At 48.5% G+C, this 21,437-nt stretch overlaps 1 protein-coding gene across 1 annotated transcript; it reads left to right on the top strand.

The window, feature by feature from the left end:
- Window positions 1–2,493: 2,493 nt before the first annotated feature.
- Window positions 2,494–20,647, top strand: Exog (exo/endonuclease G). The gene is made up of 6 exons (XM_052186992.1): window positions 2,494–2,673; window positions 4,515–4,664; window positions 6,064–6,203; window positions 7,442–7,518; window positions 10,156–10,270; window positions 19,233–20,647. Exons 1-6 carry the CDS (start codon window positions 2,511–2,513, stop codon window positions 19,692–19,694), a joined length of 1,107 nt encoding a protein of 368 aa, XP_052042952.1. The 5' UTR covers window positions 2,494–2,510; the 3' UTR covers window positions 19,695–20,647.
- The last annotated feature ends 790 nt before the right edge of the window (window positions 20,648–21,437 follow it).

Genomic DNA, 21,437 nt, shown 5'->3' with positions numbered 1-21,437 from the left:
AGAACTGGGGGCTGGAGAGATGGCTCAGCAGTTATGAGCACCGACTGCTCTTCCAGAGGTCCTGAGTTGAATTCCCAGCAACCACATGGTGGCTCATAACCATCTGTCATGGGATCCGATGCCCTCTTGTGTGTCTGAAGACAGCTACAGTGGACTCATAAATAAATAATTTTTTTTCCGAGACAGGGTTTCTCTGTGTAGCCCTGGCTGTCCAGAAACTCACTCTGTAGACCAGACTGGCCTTGAACTCAGAAATCTGCCTGCCTCTGCCTCCCAAGTGCCAAGCTTAAAGGCCTGCGCCACCATTGCCCAGCTTAAATAACTCTTAAAAAAAAAAAAAGAAAAAAAAAAGAAATGGGAATTGGCTGGGGATGTGGGTTATTTAGTAGAGTACTTGCCCAGCATGCATGCTCTGGGTTAGAACCCCCAGCGTTGACTAAATTGGGCGTAGTGTAGCACACCTGTAATCTCAGCATTCTGGGTGAGGAGGCAGGAGGATTACATGTTCAAGTCCAACAGTGACATGAAAAGTTCAAGGCTATCCTGGGGTATGAGTCCCTGTCTCAAGGGGGAAAATGGCAGTGTACTGTATCAAATTTTTGGGACAAGTTTGTTTTTTTTTTTTTTTTTTTTTTTTTTTTTTGAGACACAACAGCCCTGGCTGTCTTGAAACTTTTGGTAGACCAGGCTAGCCTTCAACTCAGAGATCCATTTGCTTCTGCCTCCCAAGTGTTGGGATTAAAGAAGCAGGCAACCACACCAGCAAATATAAGTCCATGTGGGTGTGAGGGTGTATGAATTGCCAAAGAATGATACCCTAGACTCAAACAGTATGCTAAAGCAAAGAACATTTATTGAACAGATTCCTGTATGCAGGGGCACAATTCCATCAGGATGGAAGGACCCTGACTGAATTAGAAGATTCAGTTTTAAAGCCAAAAAGAGGAACATTAGGGAGGGTTAGGTGATCTATACCTTGATTGGTGGGTTCTATCTCTGGAGGTCTGGGTGATGCTATGATTGGTTAGGGTTTTGAGTCAAGCAAACTTGACTAACTATTCTTGATCTCTTGGCTGCAAGTTTGCCTAAGGATTCTTTTACAAGCTGGGGAGGGGTCCCTTTTACATATGCCTGGCTGTTCCACTAACTGACTTGCCCAGTTCTGGGAAGTAGAATCTCAGGCCTGGTCTCCTGAACTGCTGGTTTGCAGCCTGTCATGAAGTCAGTCTGGCCCAGGCCAATGCTGTCATAAAAAGAGGGAAGCTGGAGACTGCTGCCTGGTGAAGACCCATTGATCTGAGTGGGAATCTATTAAACACGAATCTTCTTCCTTTTAAAAAATAATTTATCTAATTTTATGTGCACTGATGTGAGGGTGTCAGACAGAGTTGTGAGCTACCATGTGGGTGTTGGGAATTGAACCCAGACCGTTTGGAAGAGCTGACAGTGCTCTTAACCACTGAGCCCTTTCTCCAGCCCTTGTGTTCTCCCTTTTATCAGTGGGCATTCACCCATCGATTTTGTCTAAGACCAAGTAGAGAGGTGCTATAAAGTGGCTGACATTTACAGTGTTACTTGACTGTATCTGCCTTAGTCCTGAGATGAATCCCTATTGTCTAAGATGACGATTTTAACTTCCTTTTGAGACAGGGTCTTGCTATGTAGCTGAGACTCATTCGGAACTCACTATGTAGTCTAAGCTGATCTGGAACTCAGATTTTCCTTCTTCAACTTCGCTGGTGCTGGGATTACAGATCGGCTCCCAATTCCAGTTTATTATAAATACATCGACGTATTTATGTCTGCTATGCATACCTGTGCATACAGGAGGGAGAGGACAGCTTTCAGGAGTCACTTCTCTTCTTCCACCAGGTAGGTTCCAGGGATCGAATTCAGGCGTCAGTTTTGGTGGCGAGCACCCTGACTGGATGAACCATCTCGCTAGCCTAGGCACAAACTAAAAGAGGAACTGTGGACTGAAACACCTGAGTAGTTTGGTGGGGATTTAAACTTCTGAGCTCTGGTCCAGTGTCTCTGGCTACCTTGAGTACTGTTTTTCCAAGAAACTCGATAGGAGTACACACACTTCAGGAGTTATGATGTGTGCGTATTTTGACTTTGAAGTCAGGTGTTCCGAATAGTTCAGTGGGGTACAGGTATTTGGAATTACATCGAGTTGGATCTCTGTTTAGGAGATCCTTGGTGGATCATAAGCACGCGTTTATTCACTATTAAATGAGACTAAAGGCAGTTTCTTCAGAGGACAGTACACGCACACCATTAAGTTGACAAGCCAGGACAACCTATCCACCAACGGGCCGGGGACCAGGGATGGAGGTAGGCGCGCCTGCCCTGCAGGACACTAAGGGATGCCTGACACCCTCTGCAGCGAGGGTCTCTGGGAGGCGGCTCGGGACGTTGCGTGCGCGCCTGGTTCCAGTGCAGGCGATTGGACTAGTCCGGCCGCATGCGCATGCGCGGCAGAGACAAAGTGCAGGCGCCTGGGAGTCATGGCTGCAAAGAGCTTCGCTTCCCGTCTCAGGGACTCGCGGCGGTTTCTGAATGGCTTCTTGGCCGGGGCTGTAGTGGGCGCCGCGGGAGCGGGGCTGACGGCGCTGCAGTTCCTCCGGCGTCGGGACGCGGCATCCGCGAGGCCGGCTAGACAGCCACACGGTGAGTCTGCAGGCCGGCTCCGTCCCCGGGGCTCGGCTCCCCCTGCTCCCCCAAATTCTTCACCTGGCTGCGGGCTCACACGTCACCGCCCCTCCATCCTTAGCTCCCTCCCGAGCTGAGACTCTGTTTGTTCTCCACCTTAGGTGCAGCACAGTGCCTGGTACAGAATTGGCCTTCAGTAAGTGTCTTAGTTTCTTTTCCTGTTGCTGTGACAAAGTATATCTGACAGAAGCAACTTAAAGGGTCTGTTTTAGCTCCCAGTTCGAGGTGCAGCCCATCATGGCGGGGAAGGAGCTCGAAGCAGCTGGCCACATCGCTTCCACTGTCAGGCTACAGGGGCAAATGAATGCGTGCTGCTGTTCGACTCCCCTTTCTCCCATTTTATACAGTGCGGATCCCAGTCAGGGAATGATCCAGCCCATAGTTAAACTGGAGGTTCCCATATCAATTAATACAATCAGGATCCCCCTCTCCCCATAGGAATATCCTGGGGCCCGTTTCTCAGGTGTTTCTAGAGTCTGTCAAATTGACAGCATCAACCATCGCAGGAAGATGGTTGAAGTTTGAAGGCGTTTCCGCGAAGAATATCTGCTCCCCAGCCTCCATAGTATGGGTAAATTAACGGGGCACTTTAGACAAAGAGGTGAGCACAAACCCATCTCATTCCTGGACGTGCTGAACCACCTACCTCCTTAACTCTTGCCACTGTGTCAGAGGACTGCTCTGGCAAGGCATGGGGAGGAGTCACTTGGAAGCAGCTCCCAGTTGAGTCCACTAGGAGGAAGTGGCAGTTTCCTGGCGCCCTCCCTCCCTGGCCTCACTGCAGTGCAGGCCACAGTCTTTCCTTGAGCTGAAATACTAGGGAAAGTATCAGTGAGGGTCAGTGTAGGCAGGCCTTTCTGTTTTGTTTTGTTTTGAGCCTGTACTCACTGTGACCCAGCCAGGCATGAGGGTTGGAGTAATAGGTGTGTGTACCCACTCATGGAGTTATGGTCTTTTAAAAACTAGATGGATACTTAACCTGGCAGCTGATAGATGATCATGATGGTGAAAAACTAAAATTATGGCCAATTTTGACTCTATAAGTAGCAAGATGTTTGAATGTTCCCATCCATTTTTATCAATGACTGATAATTAGTTGTGGCACTATAGTTTTCCTTTGAATTTCCTTTCATTCTCTCTCTCTCTCTCTGCACACACACACACACACACACACACACACATACACACACATACATACACACACACACATACACACACATTCACACACACACAGAGTTTGTGGTACAGACAGATTTAGAAAACTGATGTGAAAAGCTAGTAATATTGGATTCTTATTTCTTTTTGGTACCAGAACGACGCTAGGGCTTCTAGGACATGCACAGCTCTGTCACTGAGCCAGGCTTTTATTTAATTACATAATCATTACTACTACAGAGTGTGGTAGCACATGCCTGTAAACTCAGCGTGTGGTAGGCAGGGGCAGGAGGAACAAAAGTTCAAGGCCTGCCTAGGACACAGAATGACCCTGCATATGTTTCCCAGCACCAAAGCCAAACACATATCCCTATAGCTGAAGCTTATTGTGAACACCCAACAGATGATGGGCAAAGGAGGATTTTGCTAAGCACTTTTCTTTGACTTAATAAATCAAGGCAAAGATGCTGTTAGCTTAGACCCCCTCCTCCTCCCAAGGATGCAGAATCGGACTTCTTGGTGAGACTTTGAGCCAGTTGTTTTTAGACATCATCGTTGTCTTCAGAATCTTTTGTTCTTAATAAGAGTCACTAATTATATTTTTTTCTGTTCGTAACCCCCTCTTTTTTTTCTTTCTTTCTTAGAATCTGCAGAAAAAGTTGTTTTGGAACAGTTTGGATTTCCGTTAACTGGAACGGAGACTAGGCGTTACACTAACCATGCCTTGTCTTATGATCAGGCCAAACGGGTGCCCAGATGGGTCCTTGAACATATATCCAAGGACAAGATCATCGGTAGGTGGCTGGGGAAATCGTACGGGTACTGATGAGAAGGTTTCCATGTTTAAGGCAAGAGGACTGTTGATAATTTCAACCTTTGTACCTCATAGCACACATTGAATGTGATGCTTATTTGCTCTCTGAGAAGCAGCTGAGAGTTGTGTCCTGATCCACAGGTAGAAAGACAGAGATAAAAAGAGACTGGGCTTAGCATGGGGTTTTGACTTCTCAAAGCCCACTCCCAGCAGCACAGTCCCCCCACCCCCCTCCACCCCCCTTCACCCCCACCCCCACCGTGAAGCAGGCCACACCCCCAGTCCTCCTCATCCTTCTCAGGCTCCACCCTGTGGGGACTAGCATGTGAGTGTATGTCCCCATGGAGGCCATCCTCATTCTAACTTCCACGTTGCTTACAAACATTCATCTCACTCAGAAGTCTGCTTTAGGAGTTTCTGGGTGGAACCCCTACCTTAATGTTTATTTTGCTGTGGCCTAAGAGGCAGTAGAGAAGCGGTAAGGTGTCCTCCCCCTGCTGAGCATGTCCAAACAGACCTTTGTGTCTGTATGTACCCATTAACTCAGTACAAACAAGCTTGCCAGAATATCATTTTGTAAAACACAATACACAGTGTCTTTTTTAATTGTCTCATGTATGAATGCTTCATATATGAATGTTTTAATTGTTTCATAGGTGAGAGTTTCATATAGGCAGGTAATGGGTTTTGGTCAAGTCTGTCCCCTCTTCCCCTTCTTCAACTCTACCCAGTCCCTTTCACACTATTTCCTTATAATTTCATGTGTTCTTTTTCTTAACATCCCACACCTATCCCCCCTCCCCCAGGCCACTCAGTGCTGTCATATGTACACTGGAGCATGGGACACTTCTCAGAGGGCAGCCTTCTTGAAAATCTGACTCTCCTCTCCTAGGGGCCATCAGTTGCCAGTGGCTCCTAGATCCCGTGCATGCTTACATGATGGTGCTTTGTAGAACAAGTTGCTTTGGTGGCAAAGTTTTCTCTGCTCCTCCCCACCCACCGTCTCCACCTGTACACCGCCCAGGGCAGTTCCCCTTTAACTGGAAAGGCCAGAGTCAGAGAGCAAGAGGGAGCTTCACTGTGGGCGAAGCATCCTGTCCTAGGCCAACCTTGCCAAGCTCAGATGAAACACCTGAGCTGTTTTGGTTTTTTGAGACAGGGTTTCTCTGTGTAGCCCTGGCTGTCCTGGAATTCACTCTGTAGACCAGGCTGGCCTCGAATTCAGAAATCCACCTGCCTCTGCCTCCCAAGTTGTTTTAGGTACTTGAGGCAATGCATATGGTCCCTGACGCCAGCTGCTGGAAGCTGTACCTCCCACACCTGCCAGCCTGCCCGCTTTAGAGGACCCACTGGTAACTGTTCTCTGTGTTTTTCTTCAGGTGATGCAGACAGAAAGCATTGTAAATTCAAGCCTGATCCTACTGTCCCTTTGGCTTTCAGTGCCCTCAATGAAGACTATATTGGAAGTGGCTGGTCACGAGGTCACATGGCCCCGGCAGGAAATAACAAGTTTTCCAGTGTAGGCATCCTTTGGAGAGGATGAGGTTGGGTGGCTGATGATGTGGGAACCAAATGTAATGCTTAAGAATGCACTTGTCTGTTCCTGTTATTTTAGCACCTTTTTAAGATTTTGATTTATGTTCATTTGTGTTTTGCCCACATGTCTGTCTGTCTGTCTGTCTCTCTGTGGGTGTCAAGTCTTGGACTTCACCTTTAGTTTTAACTTGCACATGTTAAACAACCATTGCACCACAGAGCTATACCCAGCCTCTCAGTTTTTTTTATTTTGAAAAGTTTTAGAGATAAAGAAAAGTTGAGACCCACCAACAGTCAGTCTGACCCAGTGGCTGCCAGGCTGCTGCAGATGGCTGGTTAGTCAGTGAGGCGGAGCTCTGTGCACATAGATTAGATATGCAGAGAGTGTGCATTACAGTGGCCAGAAACTGGGAGAGGAGGGATGCTTTCTCTACTACTTTTGACTAAAATTTGGTTTTCACACCTCTTACAGTAAGTTCCTGGAAGCTGGCTCTTCCTCCAGATGTGCAGAGCCTCAGTTTATTCCCAATTTCCCTGGAGGCCTTTAGTCCCTGGAGCTTATAAACATGCATTTGGGTAGATGCGATAAATGATTAGAAAAGCCAGACACACTGAACTACTTGTGTTATAGTTTTTATTTATTATTATTGCTACTCGAGATATACTTATGTAGCCCAGGCTGGCCTAGAACCCATTGTGTAGCTTAGGATGACCCTGAATTTCTGATCCCCGTGCTTTTATCTCTGAAGTGTTGAGATGATAGGCATGTGCCACTAAGCCTAGCATGCATGCTTACATACATACATACATACATAAATGTAAAATAACATTATACATGTGTATAGTGTGTGTGTATGTGTGTCTGTGTGTGTGTATGGATCGTGTGGTGGAAGCCAGAGGATATCTTTGTAGAGTTTGTTCCTTCCTTCATCTGTATATGGGTTCTGGGCATCAGATTAGGGGTAACAAGGGTATGGGGCAAGTGCCTTTGCCTGCTGAGCCATCTCACTGACTTGGAGGTGTCACTGCATAATCATAGTTTTCTGTCTTGGAATATTTCTGTCTTTATCTAAACAAATATCAGTGGGTTTGGGCTGTGGGCTGAGTGGGTCCGTGGCTTGGATCCCACGTGGCCTGGTAAGCAGGGAGAACAGACTGGCTGTCAGAGCTGTTTAGAGCGAGGCATTCTAGAAGAACACTGCTTTGTTTCTCCCCTTGCAGGAAGCCATGGCAGAGACCTTCTACCTTTCTAATATCGTGCCTCAGAATTTTGATAACAATTCCGGCTATTGGAATAGGTAGGTATGGACGGTGGGTGGTGTGCTGGGCAGCCAGCACGCTCGCGTTGTGCCTGTGTTCACTTCTTGGGCACCGTCCGGGCTGAATGGCCGGCCGCCCTCCTTGCTGCGTTTGAGAGACCGTCTGCCTCTCTGGTCCATGTGCTGAAGTCAGGTTTCCCGAGAAACTACTGGAGATGGTACTGCTGCTAGGAACTGAGCCGTGCATCCAGGAAAGGCACTTGTTCCTAAGCCTTGCAGGGAGGCACTGTCAGCTGCCCAGCCTGGTTTCTGGCTTGTGATTGTCCTTTCTCGCTTCCTGATTTCTGAGGTGGCCCATGTGCCCTACCCCGCCTGGCCTGTCTGCTTCTGAGCTCTGCAAGAGAAAAGCTTTGGCGTGGTACAGCCTGGCATTTTAGCGGTAGACATTGTGAAACCGCAGAGCCCTCTGCTGTTTCTGACGCTGCTAACTTTGCCAGGTGGTCTTAACCGAGAGACTGGTGTTGACCGAGGTCGTCTCAGGCAGGTGTGCTTGTCCTGTGTAGTATTTCATAGTTGAGAATATGGCCAAGGGTGTAGGTAGTTCTTTGGTAGACTGCTTGCTTCAGGTGCACAGGGGTCTTGCCTTCCATCTCCACCACCAAGAAAAAAAGAAAGTAAAAGAAGATGCTCTGCCAGAGGATCTGGGCTCAGTCTCTAGGACCATGTGGAAGTGCACAGCTGTAGTGCTAGTTCCAGGGGACCCAGGGTCCATTTCAGGTGCTCATAGACTTCGCTTACATGCAGGTAAAATGCACGTGTAAAATAAAAAGATAAATAAAGCTAAAAAAAATAGCTATTAAGAAACCATCCTATACTTAAAAGCCATCAGGGCTGGAGAGGCAGTGCAGTGGCTAGGAGCCTGCAGGAGACAGGACCTGTACCAGGTAGCCCAGGGTCCAACACCCTTTTCTGTCCTCTGTGCACATACAGACACACAGAGAACCATGAAGTGAATCTGTAAAGACTTCCTAAGTCAGGCCCATCTGTTTCATCTGCACGCTCTAACCCCTACCACCTGCTCAGACTATAAGGTATGACTTTATAAATGGGTATTTTTAGGAGAAAAGACTTGTTTTAAAGCCCACAGCACTTAACTTACTGCACTTAAAAAATTAACAATCTTGGGAGGCAGAGACAGGAGGATTTCTGAGTTCGAGGCCTGCCTGGTCTACAGCGCGAGTTCCAAGACAGCCAGGGCTACACAGAGAAACCCTGTCTCGAAAAACCAAAAAAACCCAGTAATTTCTCAGTTGTACTGTTCCAATCCTCCAAGGGTCTTCGCCACTGGGATTCAGTGAACCAGTTTAACTCACAGGTCTCCTCACTTGCTCTCAGCTTGTCAAAGTTCTGGGTGGGTTTTCTCCTTCCTTGTCATTGTTGGGTCTGCAGACCTCTCACCTATGGGAGCCTTTCATGTTTCCTTCTCCCAAGGGAGACCTTGGGAGAGAGGGGCACTTCGCCTTGTCGCTAGGCATCTGCACCCTGGGAGGAGCTGAGAGGAGAGGTGGCCCGGGGACGCCATCCCCTGTATGTCACACACAGTGCAGTTTAAAGGTCACTGCTGCACGGACAATCCTGTCATGAGCCTCCATCTCTGTACAGAGTCACACTGGGGATAGTCTCCACAAGGGATGGCCAGAAGCCAAGCAGCCGCTGTGTTAAGCCAAGTAAGGGAGGCTGTTCCTAGCATCCTTGGCCTTTTAGGAAAGATGCATCCCACTGATGAGAGACAGAAGAGTGATCATTTGGTCCAGTAGTCTTTCATGATACACGTCCTAGATACACGTTCATGATACAAGTTCTTGGGGAGTTACAGTTCAGCTTTTGACTTTTATGGGTAAGCACGGGAGACACGGTCTGAGAGACACCTTGCCATAAGCCTTGTTTTGCCTTCAGTCAGAAGGGACGAGCCTGTGCAGGTTAGGGTACAGTCTCAATACTGTTCTTTTTTGTTTTTTGTTTTTTTTTTAAAGATTTATTTATTATATGTAAGTATAATACTTACTGTAGCTGTCCTCAGATACTCCAGAAGAGGGTGTGAGATCTTGTTACAGATGGTTGTAAGCCACCCTGTGGTTGCTGGGATTTGAATTCAGGACCTTCGGAAGAGCAGTTGGTGCTCTTAACCACTAAGACATCTCTCCAGCCCCCTTGATTTAATGTTCTTAATTAAATGTTCTTAATTTATTAATTATAATAAATTAATTAATATGTTCTTATTATATAGTAAATTAATGATATGTTCTTAATTTAAAACATATATTGGTTTTTGAAACAAGGTCTCACTATGTAGCCCTGGCTGACCTGGAATTCACTCTGTAGACCAGGCTGACCTAGAACTCAGAAATCTGCCTGCCTCTGCCTCCCAAGTATTGGGATTAGAGGCGTGCGCCACCACTGCCTGGCAGACAAGACTGGTCTCTAACCTATACAGAGCCTCCTGCCTCTGCCTCCTGGGTGCTGGGACTAAAGGCGTGTGCCACTCTGACTGTCCCTAAGTCAACTTCTTAGAGGAGCTGTCTCCTTTAAGAGTCTTTCCTAGGGACTAGGTGGCTTGCTGCTTTCTTCCATGAATGCCTGTGGGCATAAAGCATCATTTTTTGGTTTGTTTTTCAGAATAGAAATGTATTGTCGTGAGCTGACGGAGAGATTTGAAGATGTTTGGATCGTATCAGGACCTCTAACCTTACCTCACACTAGAAATGATGGAACAAAAACAGTTAGTTACCAGGTAGGGACGTGTCACATTCCGTTGTATGTTGTTCCAAGAACTGCAGTAATCTCATTCGATGCTCTGCTGCCTAATGTCATGTATTCAGCATTATCTGTGAGGCACCTCCTGTTAGGGTTATAGGGGCAGATACAGCGAGGGCTAAAACAACCGCTGACATCAAGATGCCCACAGGTAAAGGGAGGCGTTCACCATCCACCTGTGTTAAAGGGGGTTTTCTTTTTAAGATTTATTTATTTATTTTCATATGAGTACACTGTTGCTATCTTTAGACACACCAGAAGAGGGCATTGGATCTCATTACAGATGGTTGTGAGCCACCTGGGAATTGAACTCAGGACCTTTGGAAGAGCAGTCAGTGCTTTTAACCTCTGAGCCATCTCTCCAGCCCCTCTTTCTTTTTTACGTTGATGACACTGGAACATTTAGGGACCACAGGGACAGACAGAGCATATGAGAACTTGTAATGATGTAACGACAGACTGTGCCTACTGCCGTGGAAGGCTCCGGTGTTCTTGGACATTCTCCTGAGGAGAGCCTTAGAGGGCCGAGGGCTCCACAATAGAGTGACTGTATCTCTGTAGAGAGGCATTCCGAGCATTGTGCCAGGAGGGTGGCACTGTGTGGCCATCAGGGGAAGGACATGTAGTTTTGGGAATAGAGCAGGTGTTTGGTAAATGCAGGATGGGTGAAGCCTCCAGAGTCTGTGACTAAATATGCAAACCAGGTGGAGTGTGAACCAACTGAGTTAGGTCGGTACCGCTGGTGGGAGTGCATGGGGCCAGCGTGTGCTCGGCTGACGCCGTCGGTCGTGAGTGGAAAACTTAGGGATCATTTTGTAGCCATCACAATAACAAGCTATTCAAGCAGATATCGTCAGCAGATGCCAAAGTGTAGCAGAAGTTCTGTGAGGAGCAGGGCATGTGCTCATCACTTTGATCATTCAATGATCAAAAAGGTGAGGAATTGGAACTTTAACTTCCAAGCCAAATGACCAACGCCCTTATCTCTAGTAATGGGACTTACTGATAAAAAGACCATTTCTGCAGAAAACAAAAAATAATCTTCAATTCCATTGTGTGGACATTGCAGGTGGAGCCCAGGGGAGGACCTTATAAAATACACTGTGTGTTCTATTAAAGAGAGGGGTCACGCTGTATACACAGAGGCCAGGGGGCTGGCTGGGCTTGGGTGACAGACATGGAAACGATCTGCAGTGTGGTCTTGAAGGCAGAAAGCAGGGCTCCTGGGGGTGGTGTGGGGGGCAAGTGGGCCATGCCTGGGGTTTGCAGACCAGGTGATGGTACACAGTTTCCTGATTTTGGTAATTGGTCTGTAACTCTGTAAGCGGATGTCTCTGTTCTTAGTACACCCTAGGGGATCAAGGAGTGGGCCTGTGACTTAGTTTAAATAAGCTTAGGGACAACAGAAAAGAGGTGATAAAGGCATCAGGAAAAATGTCAACAGTTGGACTGGACGAATAATGGAGTTCCATGGAGCATTTACAAAGTCTGTTTGAAGTTCAGAATTGAAAAAAATACAAAGAGGATGTTCTCTGGTCTCAGTTTTCATTGCCTGGAACAGGCGCCGATGTCAGTGATGGAATGTGGCCGTTAGTTTATCAGCGGATGATGTTCCAGAGGTTCAAGTAGGCCGAAGGGTTTCTAGAGACCTGTCAGCCTTCCTCACAGTCACCAGATGCACGGGGCCAGCCAGGCTTCCTGAAGGGGTGTTTTGAGTGAGGGTCTTAGCTTTTGTTTTTGTCTTAAAGCCTTACTTGTTTTAGGGCTTCGTTTTCTGGGCTTCTGAGCCTTTAGCATCCCTGATCTTTCATGTGGAGGGCCTGCTGAGGCTAACATTGGCGGGCTTCAGTCCAGCTTTCTAAAGAGCCTGCCGTGCGGGAGGAGGCAGACGCCTGCAAATGACACTCCCCGAACTGTAGTCTTGAGTACTTTCTCTTTCCTTCCTTACATTGTGTGCGAGTGTGCACGTGAGTGTGTGTGTGTGTGCGTGTGCACACGCGCGCACGTGAGTCTGTTCTCCTTCCACCTTCACAGGTTCTGGGGACATGGCAAGTACCTTTACTTGTTGAGTCATCTTGGAGTCTTTTTGTATTTAAGGTAGAACCTCACCATGTAGCCCAGGCTGGCCTGAAACAGCACAGTCCTCTGCTTTCCTATGCTGGGATGACTGGTGTCACCCTGCTGGGCTCTCTACTGATGATTTCTATTTCAGATTAAAGAGGGTCATGTTGTATTTTTAAACTCTGATTTGTCATTTATTAGCCTAATTTCTTCTTTAGGAAGTTCCTATTTTTATATAATTTGTACTTTTGCACAACTCCAGTTTCTGCTGGTCACAGACTTTGATTTGTCTAAAGCAGAGGTGTCAACAGAGGCTTTTCACATGACATGGACCTCAGAGAGGGTTTTGGCTGATGACACAATGTGTCTGCCATTTGCACAGTAGTTAGTGATGTTAGTGATCAGGAGACCTTATGTAAGTTCTCTACTGGAATGAGAATAAATTGATAATTTTCCTGGAAAAAAAAGCAAAGCTAAAAATTGACTAATAAGCAATGGTTAATTGAAATACGAGGAAAACCCTGTCCACTGAGCCATACTGAGGTGTATCGGACAGTTCTCCATCTGTAACCAAATGCCCTGAGGGCCTGCCTCGCCCGGTGGAGTGCACTGCTTACTCCACCTCAGCCCTTCCCTGGCTCCCACTTACACATTCCCGTCCAGCGCCTCTTGGACCTTGAGATTATTTATACTGTGGGGTCTATTGAAAATGCAAAGCCAGCATTTATAGTACTGTGCGTGTGTATGTCGTGTGTTTGGACCTGTAGGGAAGTGGACGTAATTCTGTGTCATTAAGTTGGTGCCGCTTGAGAGAAGAATGTGACCAATGACAGAGCTGTGGAAGGCACAGGGCCTGGGACCCGCTGGGACCCGCCGGGACCCGCCGGTGCAGTGCTGTTTCTGAGAGCGCAGTCAGGTGCTTTGACTTTTCTGTTCTCTTTGGTGGGAGGGAGGCTTGAGGCAGGGCTTCTCCCGTAGCCCTGGTCATCCTGGAACTCGCTCACTCTGTAGAACAGGCGGGGCTCACACTCAGAGCTCCACCCGTCTCTGGGCGCTTTTACTCTCTAGTACAGAGGGTTCAGGCCACTGACCTCCCTCCTTTCAGAAAGAGGAGTCAGTAGCTTCTTGAAGGCATTATGCTGAGTCCTTTAGCCTCCTCTCCCCTCCCGGCTTCCCCTCCTCTTCCTTTCATTCGATACAACCATTTCCTTACCTGCAGAGACAGTCTTGCTGTGCTGCCTAGGTTGTCCTTGGCATCAGGCAGTCCTCGGGGTTCAGCTCTCAAATAGCAGGACACACCTCAGCTACTCGGCACATTGAAGTGGGGCTCTGGTGTGTACCTGAAGCTCCGGGTATTTCTCATACAGTGTAAAAGCGGCCACATAGTGAAAATGCCTGTAAAGGGCTGTTGAAGAGGGGCGCGGGAGAGGAGGTGGATTGGTCACTGGGGAGTCCCACCTGCAGAGACCTAGGTAGAGTGAGGGAGAAGCTGATGTTCAGAGAGCATCAGTGGGGCGCGGGGGACAGGGCGCTTCCTGGAGGAGTGAGTGTCTGCGTCTACTTCTTGGGCCTTCTCTTGGGCTCTTCTGTATGTTTGTATTGTCCTGTTCTGATTTGCTGGTTTTGTTTTATCTTATTTTTTCTTCTTATCCCTTAGAAGCCCATTTTCAGTGAGAGACAGAAAGGGGGCGGATCTGGATGTGAGGGAGGTGGGGAGGAACTGGAAGGGGGAGGGGGAGGGGAAACCTTAATCAGCATGTATTACGTGAGAAAACGATAATTTTCAATAAAAGAAAAAAATCAGTTTAATTGGGCAAAAAAATGTATTTGTATGCACACACGTTGGCACGTGTAAGCTTGCAGTCTCACTAAGGAAAGCACATTTGAGGAAAGATGAGACCGGAAAGGTAGGGGAGGGGCAGCCTGCACTGAAGCAGTGAGCACATTTTTTCTGAGGAGGCGGAAGAGGGGAAGGGCTGGGGCCTGGTTGCGGAAATCTGAACGTCCAGCTGAAATCCAGGCCATTCTCCAGCATGAGGGTCCTTTCAGGAGTATCAGTTCCAGTCAGCACTGTGGGCAGCGCTGGCGCATTGCACAGCTCGGAGAGCTATCTGTTCTTCCCCAGGAACAGTATGAACCGTGAGCTCCCGCTCCGGGGTGCTGCTTGGCAGTCAGACACGATGATTCCGGAGCCACGTGATCCAGAGTCATCATGCCTGCTAAAGACCCCCGGTTGTTTTCAGCTGCACACGCTTAGTCCCTCAGGAGCACATACACAGCCAATGTCAGGGACATCCTAGGTGCTGTGCAGGTGTGGAGCATGTGTGTGTGTGCACGCGCATGCACTCGCATTGACTCTGGATGGAGAAGTGAGGCAGACGAACGGGTGTGCAGTGAGGGCATAGTGCTACAACCCTCCCTGAAAGGTTGCAGCTGTTCTTTCGCACACAGGAAAATTGAGGATCGCAGGGGTCAACTCCAGGTCATACAGCTCCTCCTCACAAGGCGAGCTCCAAGCTGGACATGTCTTTTCCCACACCTGATGCCCAGTCAGAGCATTGTCCTGTGAGGCTGTCAGAGGTCTGTGCCACAGGGATAACTGAGTGTCCGGGCAGAGCATGAGTCTGTCAGTAATGAACGGCGTTCTCGGTGGAGTCCATGCAAGGAGTATCTGCTAGCATGCAGAAATAGCAGAAAATGGGCCAGGAGGGTTCCTTACAGTCAGGCAGAAATGTCCACTAGGATCTGGGGAGATGGATCATAGCACCCTAGAACTGAGTGCATGTAGCCCTCAGGGAGGGTGAGTAGCAGTGATTTTATCAAAAGTGAGTCATCTGACAGCTTGAATCAGAGTCGCCCCAGCATAGCTGAGGCTATCCATGTGCCTTCTCTGATGTGCCTGTTCCGAAAGAGTCGTACAAGTGAAACATACCTGAAGATTTGGGTTTGAACATTGTAAACGATCCGAGGAGAGAGCTGGTGGTAACGTGAGCGGTGTCTGAAGCTGCAGATCTCTGCCAGTTACCTAGGGAGGGAGAGAGTCAGAGACCTGCCCCAGGAGTCCAGAGGCATCCTGGTAGGAAAGGAAGCATCTTTCTCAAGTCTAGGGAAGGCTTGTTCATTTACACAGCTGCCTACTGCCTGGAGCAGTGCCCGGCAGGTGGAGGCTCTGTTCACTCGAGCAGCCTTCCCGCAGGTGCCTGCTGTAGTGCCACGGGGCTGACGGGCACTCCTGTTGACTCTCTCTCCTGTGTCCCTCCTGTCCTGGTAGGTGTGTGTGGATTCGTGGATTTCAAACCACCCTGCTTCTTTTTTTCTCCCATGAAATTGCCATCTTGAGGGCATGGTCTCTCCGTGTGTCCGGGTTGTTTTATTTTTTGACTTTCTTCCTTTCCTTGTCTTCCTGGGCACAGTGTCAGTCACTAAATACTCAACACACGATAGCTATGACACTGCAAGCAGCAGGCTAAGTCTATTCTTTGTTTTTTTGAGACAGGGTTTCTCTGTGTGGGTCCTGGCTGACCTGGAACTCACTCTGTAGACCAGGCTGGCCTCGAACTCAGAAATCTGCCTGCCTCTGCCTCCCAAGTGCTGGGATTAAAGGCGTCCGCCCACCGCCCGGCTTGGTTAAGTCTATTCTTTCTTGCCAACTTCTTCTGACACTGGGGTGGTTTTGTGGCTATGACAGGGATATGGTGTTGTTTCTGTCACTGAGAAGGAAGGAAGGATGCACTCTGGCCAATGTTTAGGAAATGTACAACCTACATGTGAGTCCATCTTCAGCTGTTACGTGTGTTGTATTTTCCGCTCACTTCCGGTTGGTCAGTTTCCAATTTTTGTTACCCTTGATGAGGGTTCAGGGTTCCTGAGTGTTTCAGTAGCAGCGGCGATCTCCTTTGTCAAGCACTTATGCCAAATCTTCTGTGAAAAGGTTTGTTGCTGATGCACTGGTATTAAAAGCTCGCTTTCTGCTAAGCCATAGAAATCCTTTGTGCGGTCATTGGTGTCCAACTTGATTTCTTGATGGTGACCTTTAACTGCCCTGATCTTGCTGGAGCCCACAATTCCCCACTCCGCCCCTGCAAAACCTGTCTCCTGAATGATATCCGCTTCAAAAAACAGGGTTTGAAAAATAGGTCTTGATGATTTTGAAATCTTTGCTGTTGTTTTGAGGAGGGTCTCATATAGCCCAGGCTGGCCCTGAACTCCTGATCCTCCTGCTCTCACCTGGAGGTTTGGGGATTATAGCTATGCACCACCATAACCCCTACCCCTTGGGGATCAGGGTCTCACCCTATAGCCTCAGATGGCTCCAAACTCATGCTCACAATTATCTCCTGCCTTCTGGGATTAAAGGTATCCTCCCTCTCTTATGGCAAAGTGGAACCTGAGCAGGTGTCTGTCTGTCTGTCTGTCTGGCCAGCCAAGCCTTGTGCTTCAGTGCACGCTCCAGGAACATTGTCTGGCAGTAATTTTCCTCAGAGTAAACGCTTAGGTGTAGTGCTGAGCTACCTATAGGGAAAAGAGCCCTAAGCTATTTTAAGATTATTTATGTCTCAAGTTTATTGTTGTTGTTTTTTGTTTGTTTTGAGACAGGGTTTCTCTGTGTAGCCATGACTGTCCTGGAACTCACTTTGTAGGCCAGACTAACCTCAAACTCAGAGGTCCTCCTGATTCTGCCTCTCATGCACAGGGATTAAAGGCGTGTGCCACTATTGCCTGGCTCTAAGTCCCAAAGTTAAGGAACAAAACACTGGGTTATTTAATTTCCAAGCAGGCATGGTGTCTTTTAGGTATGCTGAGAACAAAGACTGACTCAGACAAGATAACTCAGAAAATGAATGTGGATTTCGTTTTTCTGCTTACCTGTGGGGGAGGCCTTAGCCAGAGAGTCACATGTTGTGGTTGTGAATAGGATCTCCGTCAAGATTGAGGTGTAGCTGATTGGTGCCCAGCATCCCTGACACCCTCGGGACTGCAGCACTGAAGGTCCTCAAACTAAAAACCCCAACACTATAGAAACAGCGCATTACAAAGTAAAGCTGCGAAGTGTAAAATATCAGTCATCTATAGTTTTTGCAGGAATTGAAGGAACTAAATTAGCAGTTCTCGTTGGCAGCCAGTGAACATGACCAGTTAATTATTTTCAAAAATAGCCATGCTTGCGGACAAGGAGCCCACAAGATAGAAATGGTCAAGAGAATGGTATGGGAGGATCCCCAATGTTTTCATGCTGTGTTGCAGTGGCATGGAAATCCCACCAGGTGGCGCCAGGAGTCAGCTTACCAACTGGGTCCCCAGCTGCTGTAGGATGTTTGCAGCTCATTTCCTACGCCCTGTGAACGTGGCTCTGTAGTAGTTATGTCCTTAGTTCTGGTCCCTGAGCCCATACTGTTATTATTTATCCAGTTTTAGCATCTTGCCACAGAGAGCATTTTGCCTGTAGGGAAAGCCCTGGTAGGCGGCTCTCCCTGCAGAGGGTGACGCTGCTTGAGCAGGGTTCTGTCATCTTCCTCTTTGCTTTGTAATGAGATTCATAGTCCAGGCTGGCCTTGAGCTCTTAAGTATATAGCCAAGGATGACCTAGAACTTATGACCCTCTTGCCTTTACCCGGATGCCAGGGTCACTAGGCGCACCACCTCTTCGCTGTGCTGGAGGGTCGGTGCTAGGCTTGGGAGGGACCCACAACATACCGACAAGTCCCTCCTGAACCTGTGAACAGTGTGGTCTCAGGAACCTGCTCTGTCCCGGCCCTGACCAGCCAACCACTTCTGGTATATTCAAAGGCAGCTGCTGTAGATCCTGTGGCGGGGTCTTCCCTGGAGTCCTGTAGCCATGTGTGACAGACAGACCATGGGGTTCTGGGCTAGTGCAGTGCAGTGTGGATAGGAGTTTGTAAAGATCAGGAAAAACCTCTTTTTTTTTTGGGCTTCTGACAGGGAATGTAATCTGCAGCTAGAACTGTCTGGCACTTGGAGCATGCTCAGTCGGGCCTTGTCATTTTATGGGGACCATTAAGTAAATGGACATCCCACTTTTGTTTTTAGACAACAGACGGAGGCTTTTAAGCATGTTGGAAGGACATTTGAAGAGGCTTCATAATATTGTTATTTCATTAATACGGCCAGCCTACAGAAGCAGCTTGTTCCTCTGCCTTCCGCGTCGTGTGGCTACTTTTCTAAAGTGTTCGATTTGACAACATAATTTAGAAATTCAATGTTTGATAGCCCAGGAGCTAAGCAAAAGCAGTTGCCTGTACTTAATTAACTGTAAAAAGTGAGCAGAGACCGAGGTAATCTAGAAAGTTCTGTTGCTGTCGTGTCTGGCTGCCACCGAAAGGGCTGTCTGCTGTTTCCTGGGGAGTTTAGGCTGTTTTCACTGAGAGCCGGGAGTGCCGAAGCCAGTGGTTTGGACGTCTCTGTTTAGAGCGTTATGACTTCTGACTGGCCGGTGGAGAGGAAATGATGGCTTCTTCTCCCACAGGAAGCTCAGTGCTTGCTTGTGGCGCGCCTTTGTCCTCTGTTCTGTGGATATACTGTGAGCCCCGCCCTTTGGGGTAACCGTATGGGGTTATGTTGTTATTTTGGTTTTTCTTTGTGTAGTCCTGGCTCTCCTGGCCACTCTATAGACCAGGCTGGCCTTGAACTCCGAGATCCACCTGCTTCTTCCTCAGGGGTCCTGGGATTAAAGCCTGGAGCCAGCACTCTGCAGAGGTACCGGTATAGTAAAGACTGGTTAGAACTGGTCAGTTGTTGAAGCCTGGCCATTCCAGGTGGCTGTCAGGCCGTTCCCTGTCTTGCATTTACAAAGGCGTGGGAGCAAAACCTCGGAAGCTGGTGGCACAGCTCAGCGCGCTAACTGGCTGCTCTGTTTTCAGGTGATCGGCGAGGACAACGTGGCAGTCCCCTCCCACCTTTACAAGGTGATCCTGGCTCGCAGGAGCCCAGAATCTACAGAGCCACTGGCACTGGGCGCCTTTGTGGTACCTAACAAAGCCATTGGGTTCCAGTCCCAGCTCACCGAGTTCCAGGTGAGCCTCCACGACCTGGAGAAGATGTCAGGCCTGGTGTTCTTCCCCCGTCTGGACCGAACCAGGGACATCCGGAATATTTGCTCTGTGGACACCTGCAAGCTCCTGGGTTTCCAGGAATTCACTCTGTACCTGAGCACAAGGAAGATTGACGGAGCCCGGTCTGTGGCCAGGCTGGAGAAGGTTCTGGAAGCTTTGAAGAGCTCCGGGGTGGAACCTGACGATTACTTCCTGAGTCGCTACAGGAAGAAACTGGAGGAACTGAAGGCTAAGGAGCAAAAGGACACCCAGGTGGAAAAGCTGTCCTAGTGTCTGTCTGGGTGTGCGCCAAGCACCAGTAACGAACAGATTTATTTCCAAGAAATGATGGAATCCTAACCAAAATCCCTCCAAAGACTCACTGGCTCAAAACTCAGTGTTTTCCTTCACCAGGATCTGGGTTGGCTGAGATGTTTTTAAAAATCTGCTCTTCTCCTGCACAAATACACTTGTGATTTATGTGCTCCTTCTCAAGACCCTGAAGTCCTCCCACCTGTCTAGATCAGGGCATCTGAACACTGCTGTTCCCCTGTGCAAACCCCACTGTTCCCATCCTACCTGTGAGGAAGATGAGGCTCAGAGAACTCTGTATCTTCCCCATTGGTGTTCTGCAGAAGTCATCCAGAGTGCCTCAGAGTCAAGACGTTAGATGGGGGTTTGACTCACGTCCGTACCTGCATCCACGGCTGTTCCTGGTGCTAAGGCCCTCCTGGTGAGAAGGGTCTGTCTTGGAAGAGTGAGCACTTCATTTCTGTGGGAAATGAAGAAACAGTGGGTCTTTGAAAGATGGAGATACTCTGTGGGTTTAACCAGAGCCTGTGGTTCCCTCCAGGGATCACATGGTGCCAGAGAAGTTATGTTTCTTGCTTCACTGGGGCCCTTCTAAAGGAGCCCAGGAAAGGTGTGTGCTGAGAGTCACCAGGTACCTCTGGTCCTGCTCTCTGCTGGGCCAGCACACTACAGGTAGGTATAGCCTGGGCCCAAGGTCCAAACCAGCTCATTCCCAGGGGAAAGAGCAGCTGCTTTCTGTGCTGACTGGTTTATACAGCTCCTGAGCTGCCCTGAGTACACACAGCTCAGTAGCTTCCGGGCGAAAGGACTTGTCTGAATCTGCCACTCTGCCACTGTCTTCCAAGCAGTACGCGAGTGATCTTTGTGGCGTTGTATCTGCCTCTGACAGAAATGCAATGGCGTTACAATAAAGACAAGAAGGCTGAGACTGACCCTCTTCTGCTCCTTCCTTTGGATAAAAAGAAGCAGTCGGGTGGAGGACACAGCTGCTGATGAGCGCTGTTCTGCTTTCCCTCCCTGGTCCTCAGTCCTCCTTGTGCCAGTCCTCCTAAGGATAGGAAGCCAAAATGTCACTGTGACCAAAGAAATCTGTTACTTTCTCTCCTCAGAAAAGAGGAGATGGCAGGGCTAGAGTGTTTCTCCAGGAGCCCTGGGAAAGAGGCCGGGGCTCCTCCCAGCTGTGCCCCAGGTCCCCACCATGTGTTCTTGTGGCCGAGCTCCCTGCCCTGTGGCTGTGCTCCCCTCCCCTCTGCTGACCTGGCCTGCTGCTGGCCTTGGAGTCGCTTCCCGAGCTCTCTCTCCCGCTCAGGGAGCATCTTGTCTGTATCAGTAAGTTTCTGTAGCTTGGGATTTGATTTCTTATGAAAGCTGCTACCTGGTCACTGTGAGGCAGAAATAAGAACAAACCAAAAAGACAATGCGCCTGACTTTTTTTTTTGAATCTGTATTTCTATGAATGTTTTGCCTGTTTGTATCTGTGCATACCACATGAGTGTCTGTTGCCCACAGAGTTGGAAGAGGATACCCTGGAAATGGAATCCCAGATGGTTCCGAGCCGCCGTGTGAATGCTGGAGTCTCTGCAGCCGAATGGGGGCTCTCTGCACCAGCAGCCAGTGCCCTTAGCTTCATGTGTGAATGTTTACTGGTATACAACACTGATGCTTGAATTGTCCTGTGAACATTTTCATTGAGAGTACCCATAACAAACACTTAGGATTTCC

Source organism: Apodemus sylvaticus, chromosome 7 (assembly GCF_947179515.1).
Source record: "Apodemus sylvaticus chromosome 7, mApoSyl1.1, whole genome shotgun sequence".
Taxonomy (NCBI): Eukaryota; Metazoa; Chordata; class Mammalia; order Rodentia; family Muridae; genus Apodemus; species Apodemus sylvaticus.
This window is presented reverse-complemented; position numbering and strand designations above follow the sequence as displayed.

Excerpts from the sequence above, each read along its gene's own strand:
- Exog (XM_052186992.1), top strand. The coding sequence starts at position 2,511 with ATGGCTGCAAAGAGCTTCGCTTCCCGTCTCAGGGACTCGCGGCGGTTT. Across the intron at positions 4,665-6,063 it reads ATCCAAGGACAAGATCATCG|GTGATGCAGACAGAAAGCAT; the intron begins GTAGGTGGCTGG and ends GTTTTTCTTCAG. Across the intron at positions 6,204-7,441 it reads GAAATAACAAGTTTTCCAGT|GAAGCCATGGCAGAGACCTT; the intron begins GTAGGCATCCTT and ends CTCCCCTTGCAG.